At 38.6% G+C, this 12,389-nt stretch overlaps 1 protein-coding gene across 1 annotated transcript in view; it reads right to left on the bottom strand.

Moving 5' to 3' along the window:
• The window catches only part of HSD17B4 (hydroxysteroid 17-beta dehydrogenase 4), an 84,135-nt gene that overhangs the window by 61,080 nt on the left and 10,666 nt on the right, over positions 1 to 12,389 (bottom strand). The window contains exons 3-8 of the mRNA XM_045999519.1: positions 7,471 to 7,581; positions 5,513 to 5,572; positions 4,089 to 4,110; positions 3,932 to 3,978; positions 1,668 to 1,752; positions 438 to 625 (exon numbers count right to left, since the gene is read on the bottom strand). Coding sequence (XP_045855475.1) covers positions 438 to 625; positions 1,668 to 1,752; positions 3,932 to 3,978; positions 4,089 to 4,110; positions 5,513 to 5,572; positions 7,471 to 7,581 — 513 coding nt within the window. The remainder of the gene's footprint in view (positions 1 to 437; positions 626 to 1,667; positions 1,753 to 3,931; positions 3,979 to 4,088; positions 4,111 to 5,512; positions 5,573 to 7,470; positions 7,582 to 12,389) is intronic.

Genomic DNA, 12,389 nt, shown 5'->3' with positions numbered 1-12,389 from the left:
AACAAACGTAGGGCACTAATGCAAGATGTTAATAAGAGGGAAAACTATCTTTACCATTCTGCCCAATTTTTCCATAAACCTAAAGCACAGATCTAAGAAATAGTCTATTAATTTTAAAAAATAATTATCACTATAAAATGGTCAAAATGCTATTAATTCATTCCATTAAAAAAAAAGCAAAGATATATATATGTATTTATGTGTACCTACACAGAGAAAAAGAATGAAAGTATATTTCTGTGTGGCAGAACTGTGGGTCATTTAAATTTTTTTTCCTTTGTGCTTTTCTAAAGTTTCCATGAACACAATGATACATAATGCTTTTTGAAAAGGTAAGATAAATAACTTTTTTAACTATTCAAAAAATTAAATACTTCTGCAAATCTCACTCCGCATAGATTTGTGGCTACGAGCACTGAAAAATCTAAGCTACTTACCTTCAGGCATAATGTTTTGGGTCATCCGTGATCCAGCAGCAGGGGCAATAGTGTTACAATGAATGTTGTTTTTCTGGCCTTCAATTGCAAGGGTATTTGAAAGGCCCAGAAGACCCAGCTTTGCAGCACTATAATTGGCCTGGCCGAAGTTGCCATATATTCCTGAAGCTGATGCAGTCATGATAATCCTAAAAGGAAGATCAATCCTTCAAAATCTCTTTTCCATGTTTTGATAACACAGCAACTCTAAGCCTTTTATTTTCTTTTTCTGTACCATTACATGCATCAAAAGAAATTCTGTATACTGTCGTTAGGTTCCTACAGTTATGATTCATACATGTAAAATAATATTAATAATAGAAGTAATCTCTCCAAATTCAACTACAAGATTTAACTGTTTTAAAAAGAATCCCTGATCAAGACCAAATGAATTCAAGTATAAGAATCTATACTCATTAGCTACTGAAAACAGCAATACCTATAAACATCAAATAAAGTGTAAATGTGTAAGTTAAGGTTATGGTAAGAAACATTAGAAAAATCAGTTCTAATGCTTTAGTTTTCATTACTTTGCCCCTCTCTTTCTGGATAATATTAAATGCCTCATATTAAAACAATGCCACCTCCAAAATGCGAGCCCATCTCACCCTATTTCGTAGACCAAGTAAAATAATTTGGATCATTTATTTTCAGAAACTGAGAATCAGGAGAAGCTAGAACCGTCCAACAGGAACAGGTATCACAAACAATTTCCTCTAGTAAATGTGTGTGAAATCCAGGTTAACAGGAAGGAGCCAGCCAGAGTCCACAGAGCCACCTCGTGGCTCTGCCACATTCCTAGTCCTCACACAGACACAGTCCTACAGCTCCCAAACAGTTTCTAAAGACCAACTCATGTCGGACCAGTACCAGCGAGCTAAACACAGTGCTCATCTCTCCTCAGCTGGTCAGTTGACACAGTATCACTATACTTTGGTTAGAGAATGAAGTACAGTTGAATCCTCACCATTTGTATACTGCTAGACTATCAAAATGAAAAGTGGGCCGGCTCAGCTAATCCTTGACCAAATGACACCAATTTAATGAGAGGGTACATGCCAAGAGTACATTATAAGTCTGCTCATGTTGAAGAGATCTTCCTCAATGCCAAAGCACTTACCTTTCCCTGTTCACAAGGACCCATGCACTGCATCCCCGACCCCCACTCCCGAGAATCACACACAACTCTACCTTCCAAACTTCTGTTTCTTCATATGATCCCAAGCTGCCCGGGTCACTTGGAACGAGCCTCGCAAATGGACTCTGTGGATTATATCTAAAACAGTAAATTATTTTTATTAGATACTTTGTCAAAAATTAGATAGGCATGTCTCAGAACCAACATAAGCAATGATTTGTTCATACAAAGATGTTTATTTTATACCAGCATTCAAGATCAACTACTGTCATATTGCTCCCTAAGTAAGCATTTTTGCTTGTGTCCCAAGTGTGTAACCAATCAACAGTTCATACCCATTCTCCCTACAATTTATGATAAAATTACTATAATCCCTATACACATCTAAATACAATGCCATCTTTAATTTATGCTCACTTCCTATAAAAATCCACTAATGCAAACATCCAAGAATTTTACACATATAACTGGGACCAACAGAAACTTAAAGTGTAATGTGCACAACTGTTGAAACACAGTGCTGTGCACATGGAAATAATAAAACACTGTATGTCAACTATACTCCAATAATGAAAATTTTAACAAAACAAATAAATTTTTTAAAAAGGATAAGCACAACCTACACAGTTCACTGTCCAGAAATGTTTGCCAATTGCTATTTCCCTATACCCCTATTTTTACCAGGGTAAATTGCCAATGAGTTGGGGCAGAAGGGATCAGAAAATGGAGGGAGAGAGGGAGAGGTCAGGGGGAGAGAGAGAGGCCCATCTGTTCTTAGAGATGTCCATCTAATGAACAGACAACTTGGGGAATGATTCAGATAGACAACTCTAGATTTAATTTTACTCTTCTAATTATCAAGTTTTGGGTTTTTTTTTAAGATTTTATTTATTTGTCAGAGAGAGAACACAAGAAGGGGGAATAGTAGGCACAGGGAGAAGCAGGCTCCCCGCTGAGCCGTGAGCCTGAGGTGGGACTGGGTCCCAGGACCCTGAGATCATGACCCGAGCCGAAGGCAGACACTTACCCAACTGAGCCACCCAGGTGTCCCTAATTATCAAGTTTTTAACCACTTTTAAAACTTTGATACAATTTATTTATTTTTGTTTCAGCCTGAAACCTCAACAAATGTCTCCACGGATATATTAGAAGAATAATGTAAAAGTGACAAAAGGAACTTTAAAAAAGAAAAAGAAAAAAAAGGGAAGAGTAGCCAAGGGGTTAGGAGTGGCGAGCTTAGGGTGAACCGAGAGGAGGAAAAGGCCCACTGTCACCCCGGCCCAGAGAAGAAAAGAAATCAACAACATAAGCCCCTTTGGCCAACAAATCCTATCTTTCTCAGCTTCTTCCTTTACCCAGTGGTTAAATCGAAAAGAGGAAATTAAAAGCCCTTCTTTGCCTAATTCTCAATCACAAAGATACTTTGCTTCTTCCCAAAGAACTGTGGCAATGCACCCCCGAAGCACGCTTCAACGACAGTGATATAATTTACCTTAGTTCGCATGCCTCCTGCGCTTCCAGCCCCCAGTTTGTTTTAGTTCCGATGGCCAATGAAAATTCAAGGCACAAAGGGCATCTGGATGGATCAGTCAGTTAAGCGTCTGCCTTTGGCTCAGATCATGATGCCAGGGTCCTGGGACCAAGCCCAGCATCGGGCTCTCCACTCAGCGGGGAGTCTGCTTCTTCCTCTCCCCTTGCCCCTCCCCCCAATTGTGCTCTCTCTCTTTCTCTCAAATAAATAAATCTTAAAAAAAGAAGAAAAGAAAGGTATGAAGAGCAAACAGAAAAGAAAAACTGATTTGTTATTTAAACCCAATCTTTCCAATTTGGCATTCCTAATGGAATTTTCCCCTACTCACTAGAAGCTTCAAAATTACATCTAGGACCCCACCCCCGCACCTCCAGTTCTCAGATGTTGAACATTTTCAGGGCCCCAGACTCCCTTCCACAGCCTGCCCTTGTTCTTGAAATAAGACTGACACAAGTAGCTAAGCATGTGGAAGACAAGTTAATACAGCTGGAAAATGCTAACAACTTCTCAAGAAGAAAAAAAGGAAAACAAATTGAAAGACACAAAATCTTTCTGCCAAATGCCTTAAAATGTTTTCATTTATCAAATATTCAAAAGAAAATAGGGTACTTCCAACTGTTGAGGTCATTTTCAGTTGTAAAGCTTATTCATCACGCTTATCATCTACATTAGCAAAAGCAAAAGTAGGTAGGAACAGGTTTTTCCTTAAATGTATAAATGTCTCAAATATTAAAACACTAAATGGATAGGTATGCTCCACAGAGACAAATGTTACAAACAACTTACCCCAGTCTTCATCACTTATTCTACCAAAAGAATTGTCCCTCAGAATTCTAAAAACAATGATATTCCATAGGTTAGGGGAAGGAAGAATATCCACTTTTTAATAAAACCAAAAACCTCTCATGCACATTATTCTCAAAATGCAAAAAGAAATACTCACCCAGCATTGTTGACCACAACATCTACAATATAAAAAAAATCCAAGTCACAAACATAAAAACAAGTGTATTAATTTGCAATGGCTTACAGCTCGTATTTTTTTCAAAATTGGGCTTTTTCTCCCCACATGGAAAAGTAAATAATAATAGTAGCAGAAGAGTGCTATCAAAACAGAATTTTATACCTACAGAAAAACAAAACAAAACAAAAAACAAAGAAAAAACCTGATTCACAAGTATCTCACCTTGTCAGAGCTTTCCTCTCAAACTTTCATATGTAAATGTTTCCACCTCCACCTTCTCCCAAAATTCTATCAGCTTATAGAATCAATTGTTGCCCAACTCTTAGGTTCTTAGCATTCAATGGTAACCACAAGTCATCCTCATTTAACTTCAGGATTTACTCAGAACGGTAAAAGTTTAATTAAAAGATTTTTCCTTGCCACTCAAGAGTCGAAATTCCAAAAAGGAAACAATTAGATAGAAACTGATGGCCTATCTTAATACATAATTGCATTCTCATTATTTTAAAAAAAAAAGGAATCAATTTTTAAGGCTCAACCATCATCTTGGGCTGTTCTCACCCTGTTAACCTCACATCTTTATGGCCTCTCTCCCTCTGTCAAATTGTACGTCAACAAATCCCTTAAGCTCAACCCAACATAACAAGAAAGACAAATCTACTAGACCAAAAAAAAGAATAAAGAAAAAAAGGCAGAGGGAGCACATCTGAATTACAAAAATTAATGTTTTCCAGAATGTAAGGAAATGTGGGCTTTTCCACAGTTTCCACATTGAGGGAATGTTTCCTTGAAGTAATTCAATAACCTTTTATTAAAAATAAAAAAAAAAAAACTAAAAAAAAAAAATCTTTTACTAAGAATGTGTGGAACGTTAAACCAGGAAGATTATCCAGAGAGGGACAAACTCAATGATACATTTGAAACCCTTCTCAACAATAAAGATTTTTATCACATATACTTCATCTTAGTTAATTCACAAAGCATTGAATCCTTATGATTCAAATCATAATTATCTAAACGACTCCACAGGGTCCTCTATTGCCAAAATGTATATTTTATAAACACATTTGGGGTAGAATTCAGTTTTCACAAATAAGAAACTGAGAAAATGCTCATAATTTTTTAAGAGTTTTTAAATCCAAAAAACTATGAAACAAACTCAACATATTTTTGCATTAAAAAAAATGCCACCTGGAGCCTATTGGGAAATAAGGTAAGGTGTGTAAAATAATTAATTTGTAAAAGCAATCGAAAAACTTAGCTATATAAATAACTATAGATAAATAAATAAAACCTTGGTTATAAAGAGAGAAAGAATTTTTTATAAACAAAAGTAAAATTGAAAAATTTGATTAAGAAGGTAGAAGCTGCTCTGTTAGTACATTAACACAAAGAAACATCACCTATTCTTCCAAAAGCTTCTAGTGCTGTCCTCACAATCTTCTCTCCCGCTTCCACTGAATCTGGAGGAAAGGAAAATTAGCACAAAACATCAGTACTATCACTCTCAAATAACTCCTAAATTCTGGATCAGAGCACATGACAGACACTATTCACTCAATAGAATTCATTTCCCCCAAAACAAATATATATTGCAGGCACGTAACAAATTAAAATACAGATGATCTAATGTTACAAAGGAAATGCAGCCCCTAAAACAATTCTTTAACCCACCAAAAAGAAAAAAAAATTTTTGGCCAATACTATCTAAAACAACACTGTCTCATACAACTTTCTGTGAGGATGGAAATGTCTTATTTCTGTAGTAATACTGTAGCCACTATCCATGTGTGGCTACTGAGCCCTTGAAATGTGGCTAGTATGACAGACAAAGTGAGTATTTGTTTAATTTGTATTTAATTTTCAATAGTCACAGAGGCACTGCCTCTACAAGATGCAAATCGGAATTGACAAGGGAGGCCGGGGGTACATGTTTAATTTGAAAAAGCAGGCTCAAAGCTCAATAACTACATATGGAAACAAACCTACTATTTGTACATTACTAAGTACAAAAAGCAAAGCTCAACAAAATAGAGTGGCTTTCTTCTTTTCTGCTCATCAGCCTAGGGAGAGAGCTCACATCCCCAGAGTGGTGTGTCAAATGGCCAGGTATAACATCCCACTGTCTCTATATTCTCTGCAATCCCTGGGGAGGAGCCAGGAAATATATTCCCTTCCCTGAGATCCACAGAGATCTGACAAAAGAGGCACCCACCTCAAGAAGGGAGAAGTAGGAGAAGCCTGCACATGCAGGCAAATCTTGGGAGAAGAGGAGGGATGAGAGACTGCTGAGCGGTGAGAACCTGACAAGACCATCCACAGTTTTATTCACATGCAGGTGCCCAGTCCTTGCCATGGTTACACAAGCCTCTAATTCTTTGTGTGAAAACCCTTCACACTTGGAAATCTGCAAGGCCTTGTTTTCCTACCTGCCTATTGACTGATTGATATTGGTTTTATACAATACTGAGGGAAGAGGCAAGGGAGAGAGTCTGGAATTTTTCTCATTATAAAATAGATTGTTTAAACTCCAGAATTAAAAAAAAAAAAAAAGTTGAAAATATTTTTGTAGATCCTCAGTGAGAAAAGAAGACACTAAAATATCTGTCTCATTATTCCCTAGAACACTCAAAACAAATCATATCCTATTTCCCTTCCTTTAAAATTTCAAAATCAAGAGACTGGCAATCTAATTTTACCTCTGGCTAATAAAAACAATCTAATTTACAGAAAAGTCAATAAGCATTCGCTTTTTAAAGTAAAGCTGTTCGAGAAGTTCCTTACAGATACTATTAGAGTCAATACATCAAATGCTGTTTTCCTGGTGGCTTTAATGCCTAACTTTGACTCTTATGTTTTTATAAAGGAAAGAAAGTCACATATAGCAATGATTACTTGTGCAAAATGGAACTTAGTGTTTGGATACCAGAAAGGAGGCATTTTTCTTCATATGCTATATTACTACACGAATTTTTCTAAAATAATTCTTAAAAGAAGAATCTAATGTCATTCTGCAGAAATAACCTAAAACCTCTTCACTAAAACGGGTCTTTCAAAACAAAAGCATATTCCTATCCACATCATTAATAACTTACTGATTTTATCATGTGCTTATTAATAAAAATATTAAATAAACAATATGCTGAAAGTTAAGACTCGTGAAATAGTCTACATCAAAGGTTTTTAAAAGCCTCATATATATATAAAATAGATAGCCAAACAGATGTGGCTGACTCAGAGAAAATCTAATCTCATAGTCACACTGGAATGATGAGACATTTGCTCAATGATTATTAATGTGAGCAACAGCGTCAACTGAAGGAAAAGGCAAAAAACAGCATAGCGCTTTCAAATACCATACCATAGTTGGCCACGGCTTTTCCACCTTTACATCTTATTTCTTCAACAACCTTATCAGCAGCGGCTAAGGAGCCTTTACTCAATCCCTTCATGTCCCCTCCTAAGTCGTTCACTGCAATGCAAAAACAAACAAGAACTCATTTTTAAACCTCGAAATGCGAACTGGAAATAAAATGCCCCTTTGACTGCATCTCTTCTGTCATCTCCTCCATTCCTTCCCACTCTACCCCTGTCTTCTGTAACATGCCAAGAGATAACATACTTTCAACCATGCTTCTTTGTTTCTAGAGAGAGAGATAAAGCAGCAAAAATATTTAAACACAGGTTCAGCTCATGAGATTTTTTTTTTAAAGATTTTATTTATGTATTTGACAGACAGAGATCACAGGTAGGCGGAGAGGCAGACAGAGAGAGGAGGAAGCAGGCTCCCCGCTGAGCAGAGAGCCGGATATGGGGGTCGATCCAAGGACCCTGGGATTATGACCTGAGCTGAAGGCAGAGGCTTTAACCCACTGAGCCACCCAGGCGCCCCAGCTCATGAGATTTTAAACTTTGCAATGCTTTTCCTCTTTTGAAAAGAAAAAGAACATGATTCAACCCACTTTGAGCAAAAAAGAATACTCATAAAACATACTGTATCAGGGTCTACCATGAAAGAAGTAAACATTTGTTAAAAGAGATCAGAAACATATACAGAAGTCATAGGTGTTCAGGTCAGGTGTTTAACTGACCATACTCACCGCATAACATCTCGCTGTATCCAACTGTACAAACACTGATCAAGCATTTACTGTTTGTAAGGAAACTGTACTACTGGGGCGCCTGGGTGGCTCAGTGGGTTAAAGCCTCTGCCTTCATCTCAGGTCATGATCCCAGCGTCCTGGGATCAAGCCCCGAAATCGGGCTCTCTGCTCAGTGGGGAGCCTGCTTCCTCCTCCCTCTCTCTTTGCCTACTTGTGATCTCTGTCTGTCAAATAAATAAATAAAATCTTAAAAAAAAAAAAGGAAACTGTACTACAGAGGGACACTAAAATAAAGGAGGATAGTGCTGGTCCTTAAAGGCTTTCTCACCTACTGAACATTGAGTATGGGTTGGCTAGAATAATACAAAATTTGCAACAAGTACATAAAGACCAACAGAACTACATAATGGGGACAAATAAAGTTAGTGTACATCACAATTTAAGGTAAAATTTACAAAATAACATGCTAAAACTACTAAGAAGATCCACAGGTCAATTCCAAATAACTTGAAAAAAAAAATAAAAATGCTTCAGATAAATAATTTACATGGAAAAATGAACATTTTTTTTAAGATTTTATTTATTTACTACAGAGATCACAAGTAGGCAGAGGGGCAGGCAGAGAGAGAGGGGTAAGTAGGCTCCCCCGCTGAGCAGAGAGCTCAGTGGGGCTGGATCCCAGGACCCTGAGATCATGGTCTGAGCCGAAGGCAGAGGCTTAACCCACTGAGCCACCCAGGCACCTGCAAAATGAACATTTTGTAATTACATGATTACATAAGTTTAGAAGAACAACAATAAAAAATTAATCAACAAATGGCAGAGTAATATACTAAAATTTAAAGCCTTTTAATATTACCAAACTGATGGTTGCCACATCTGGGGTAAAAAACAGGATTTTTTTTTTTCTTTTAAAGAATAATGAGATTAGATGACATTAAAGAAAGACATTAAAGAATGTCTCTCTCTCTCTCTCTCTCTCTCTCTCTCTATTCGGGTGTTGGCTGGATGGGGTTGGGTGGTTAAAGATAAGGGAATGAGGCAGGGAAAAAGCCAATGCCAAACCATACTGAAAGTCAGCTAAGTCAAATGTGTTTTCACATAACTTTTTTAAGGAAAAGGGTTTTTCAGAAGGTGGACTGGAATATATTTTTCTACCAATGTAGTCTTATTGTCTTACTGCAAATAAAAACTGGTATGAAGACACAAAGTAATGGAAAGAGGCTTACATTATTGCTCAAGAGATGAAAAACGATTCTCAACACTAAACTCCTCTTAATTGTTCATTTCTATGCAATTACTCAAATGACAGGAAACAACCAGTAAAAAATAGCAGGAGTTTAAGACTCCCAGCTAACAGTCTTGTAAGAGCCTTTTTAACTAAGTAAGGCAAAGTTCAAAAGCAAATTGGCAAACGGGATATTTGGAAAGAATTACTCCATTGCGCAATGGAACACTACCCTCAAGTGGAAATTGTTCAAAGTGCAACCAAACAGGTAAGCATTGAAGCTTGGGTAAATAATTGCCTGAGATCAGAGCCATACAGCTAAACAGCATCAGAACAGACTTACTCAAGACAAGACTCCACATCGGAGTGTACTCAGTGAACACTGACCCCCATTCATCATGCCACTGTCACCAGACCTAAATCTCAGGCTGAAAGCCTGGGAGAGCAACAATGGGAAAAGATCATTTCCCAATTACATGCAAAGAGAAACCTACCCGTACTATGTGACACTGTTACCATTAAATGATGGCTAAAATTCTAAGGAATAACAATAATAAATAGAGTTTATTTGTGCCTCCATTTGTGCCTCATACTGGTATATGTATACTTGACATTTTCAAAGTACCCCTGGGTACACTGCAGCCTTAGATCTCCACGGAGCTTTTGAAATGTTGGCAGAACAGCTGTTCCCAGTTTCACAGATGAGGCAAGTCCGGAAGGGTTAGGGAACATGCCAGAGGAGCCAGGGCTGCAGGAAATGGCAAAATCCAGACTAGAACCTGCGCCTACCACGAAGCCAATCTGTTCCTCTAACACTGGAAGCAAGTTTCTTTTATCCAAAAAAGAACACAATTTTTTCCACTAAACCAAAAGGGAACAACACAGAGTTGCCATACTGTTTCCACTGTTAGGCTGAAAGATACACTCACTCTCCTTCATCAGAAAGCTTCTCCAGAGCCGCCATCAGTGTTTCTAAATATGTGAAGGGCCACAAATTGCAGTGGTAGTTTAGAAAGCAGGGCCTTAAATTGGGCTCCTGTACCTGATTTTCTTTGTCTGAACAAGATGGCATCAAAGGAATCCTTACTGAGAGAAAAAATGGAAAATGAGAAACTGATCGTCCAGAGTTCAGTCATTGGACCTCTTCTCCTGCTCATCTGTACTCACCACCCAGGTGAGGTAATTCAGTCTCCTGGCTTCGGATACCATCTATAAACCGAGAATATTCAGATTTATGTAGTTGCAACCTGTCCCCCAACGACAGAGTCTTGTAGGCCACTGTCTGCTGAACATCTCCTCCCTCCCCATCCGACCCTCCTGTGGTCTTTCCCTATCTCAGTAAATGGCCTCGCAATCTTCCTCCTTCCTTTGCAACCCACATCGGCAAATCAGCAAACCCAGCCCTATCTACCTTCAAAATATACCTAGAATTTAACCTCTTTGCCTCACCTCCACCCCTAGGACCTATTTAAATCACCACTATCCCTTCCGTGGATTATCGCAGTAACTTGATAGCACTCTCTGCTTTCTATTCTCTAATGGAAAAATCATTAAGATGCACAAGAAGAGTTAATGTTACAAAAGCCCCATTGACCTCATCATCCTTCTCCACCTGCATTCTTGCTCCCCCGCAGTTATTCTCTACAAAGCAATCAGAACCATCCATTTAGAGTTTTAAATCAGGTCAGGCTGTTCCTCTATTTACACTCAGCAATGGCTCCCCATCTCCAACAGGGTAAAAGCTGGTCCGGGCTCAGGGCTAAAGGATCTTCTGCAATCTGGCTCTCCACAACCTCTCTGTTCTCATCTCCCGGTTTTGTCCCCTTTGATTAACCTTGCTCCAGCTGCACTGGCCCTCTGGCTGACCCTGAACACAAGTGAGCCTACTCCTGCCTCAAGACTGATGCACTCACTAGCTGGGCCCCCATCACAGGCTCCTGGGCCCCACATCTCAATGGCACAATCCCTCCCTGCCCCCAGGTCCCTCCTCAGAGTTCTCTTCCAGGCCATTCACTCAGATTCTTTCTCCACAGAACTCTGTTAGCTGACAGAGTTTTACATATGTATTTACTGTGTTTCCCCAAAGCCCCCCCCCCCACTAGAATGTAAGCTCTGTGAAAACAGGGACCCCATCTATTCTATTCCCCACTCTATTCCTTCAGCTCCTAGAACAGGCTTGCTGCATGACAAACACCCAATAAATAACTGTTGGATCAGTAAAGGAGGGCATCTGATGATATCTAATAACTGTATGAATAATTTTTAGTTTTTCTATCATTTAAAAATTATAAACAGCCCGGGACTATTCTAAAGCTATCTTTAAAGGCTGCCTCCCATCACCTGGGTTCGTGAACGTCCTAAGAAGCATCTGGGGAAGCTGTGGGCATTGTATATATAGCTCATTTATCATAGGCTGGAATCCACACATGTCTTCTTGCGATCTTTCTCCGTGTGTCATATAACATATTCACTTAATCAGCATGTATGTCCTTTTTTCCCATTTATTTATTTATTTACTCATCCATTTAATTTAAATTCCATTTAGTAGGCATACAGCGCAATATTGGTTTCAGGAGAAGAGTCCATCACTTACACACAACACCCAGTGCTCATCAACACAACTGCCCTCCTTAATACCTATCCTCCATCTAGCCCATCCCCTACCCACCTTCTTCCATCGCCTCTCACTTTCTTCTCCTCTTTCTCCCTCTATGTTCGTCCATTTTGTTTCTTAAATTCCACATGAATGAAATCACCTGTTATTTGTCCTTCTCTGATTGACTCATTTCACCAAGCACAGCACGCTTTAGCTCTATCCACATCACTGCAAATGGCAAGATGTCATTCTTTTTGATGGCTGAGTAGTATTCGTGTGTGTGTGTGTGTGTGTGTGTGTCTTTGTTATCCACTCATCACTCGATGGGCATGTGGGCTGCTTCCATAGTTTGG

This window comes from Meles meles, chromosome 3, assembly GCF_922984935.1.
Source record: "Meles meles chromosome 3, mMelMel3.1 paternal haplotype, whole genome shotgun sequence".
NCBI classification, from domain to species: Eukaryota; Metazoa; Chordata; class Mammalia; order Carnivora; family Mustelidae; genus Meles; species Meles meles.
This window is presented reverse-complemented; position numbering and strand designations above follow the sequence as displayed.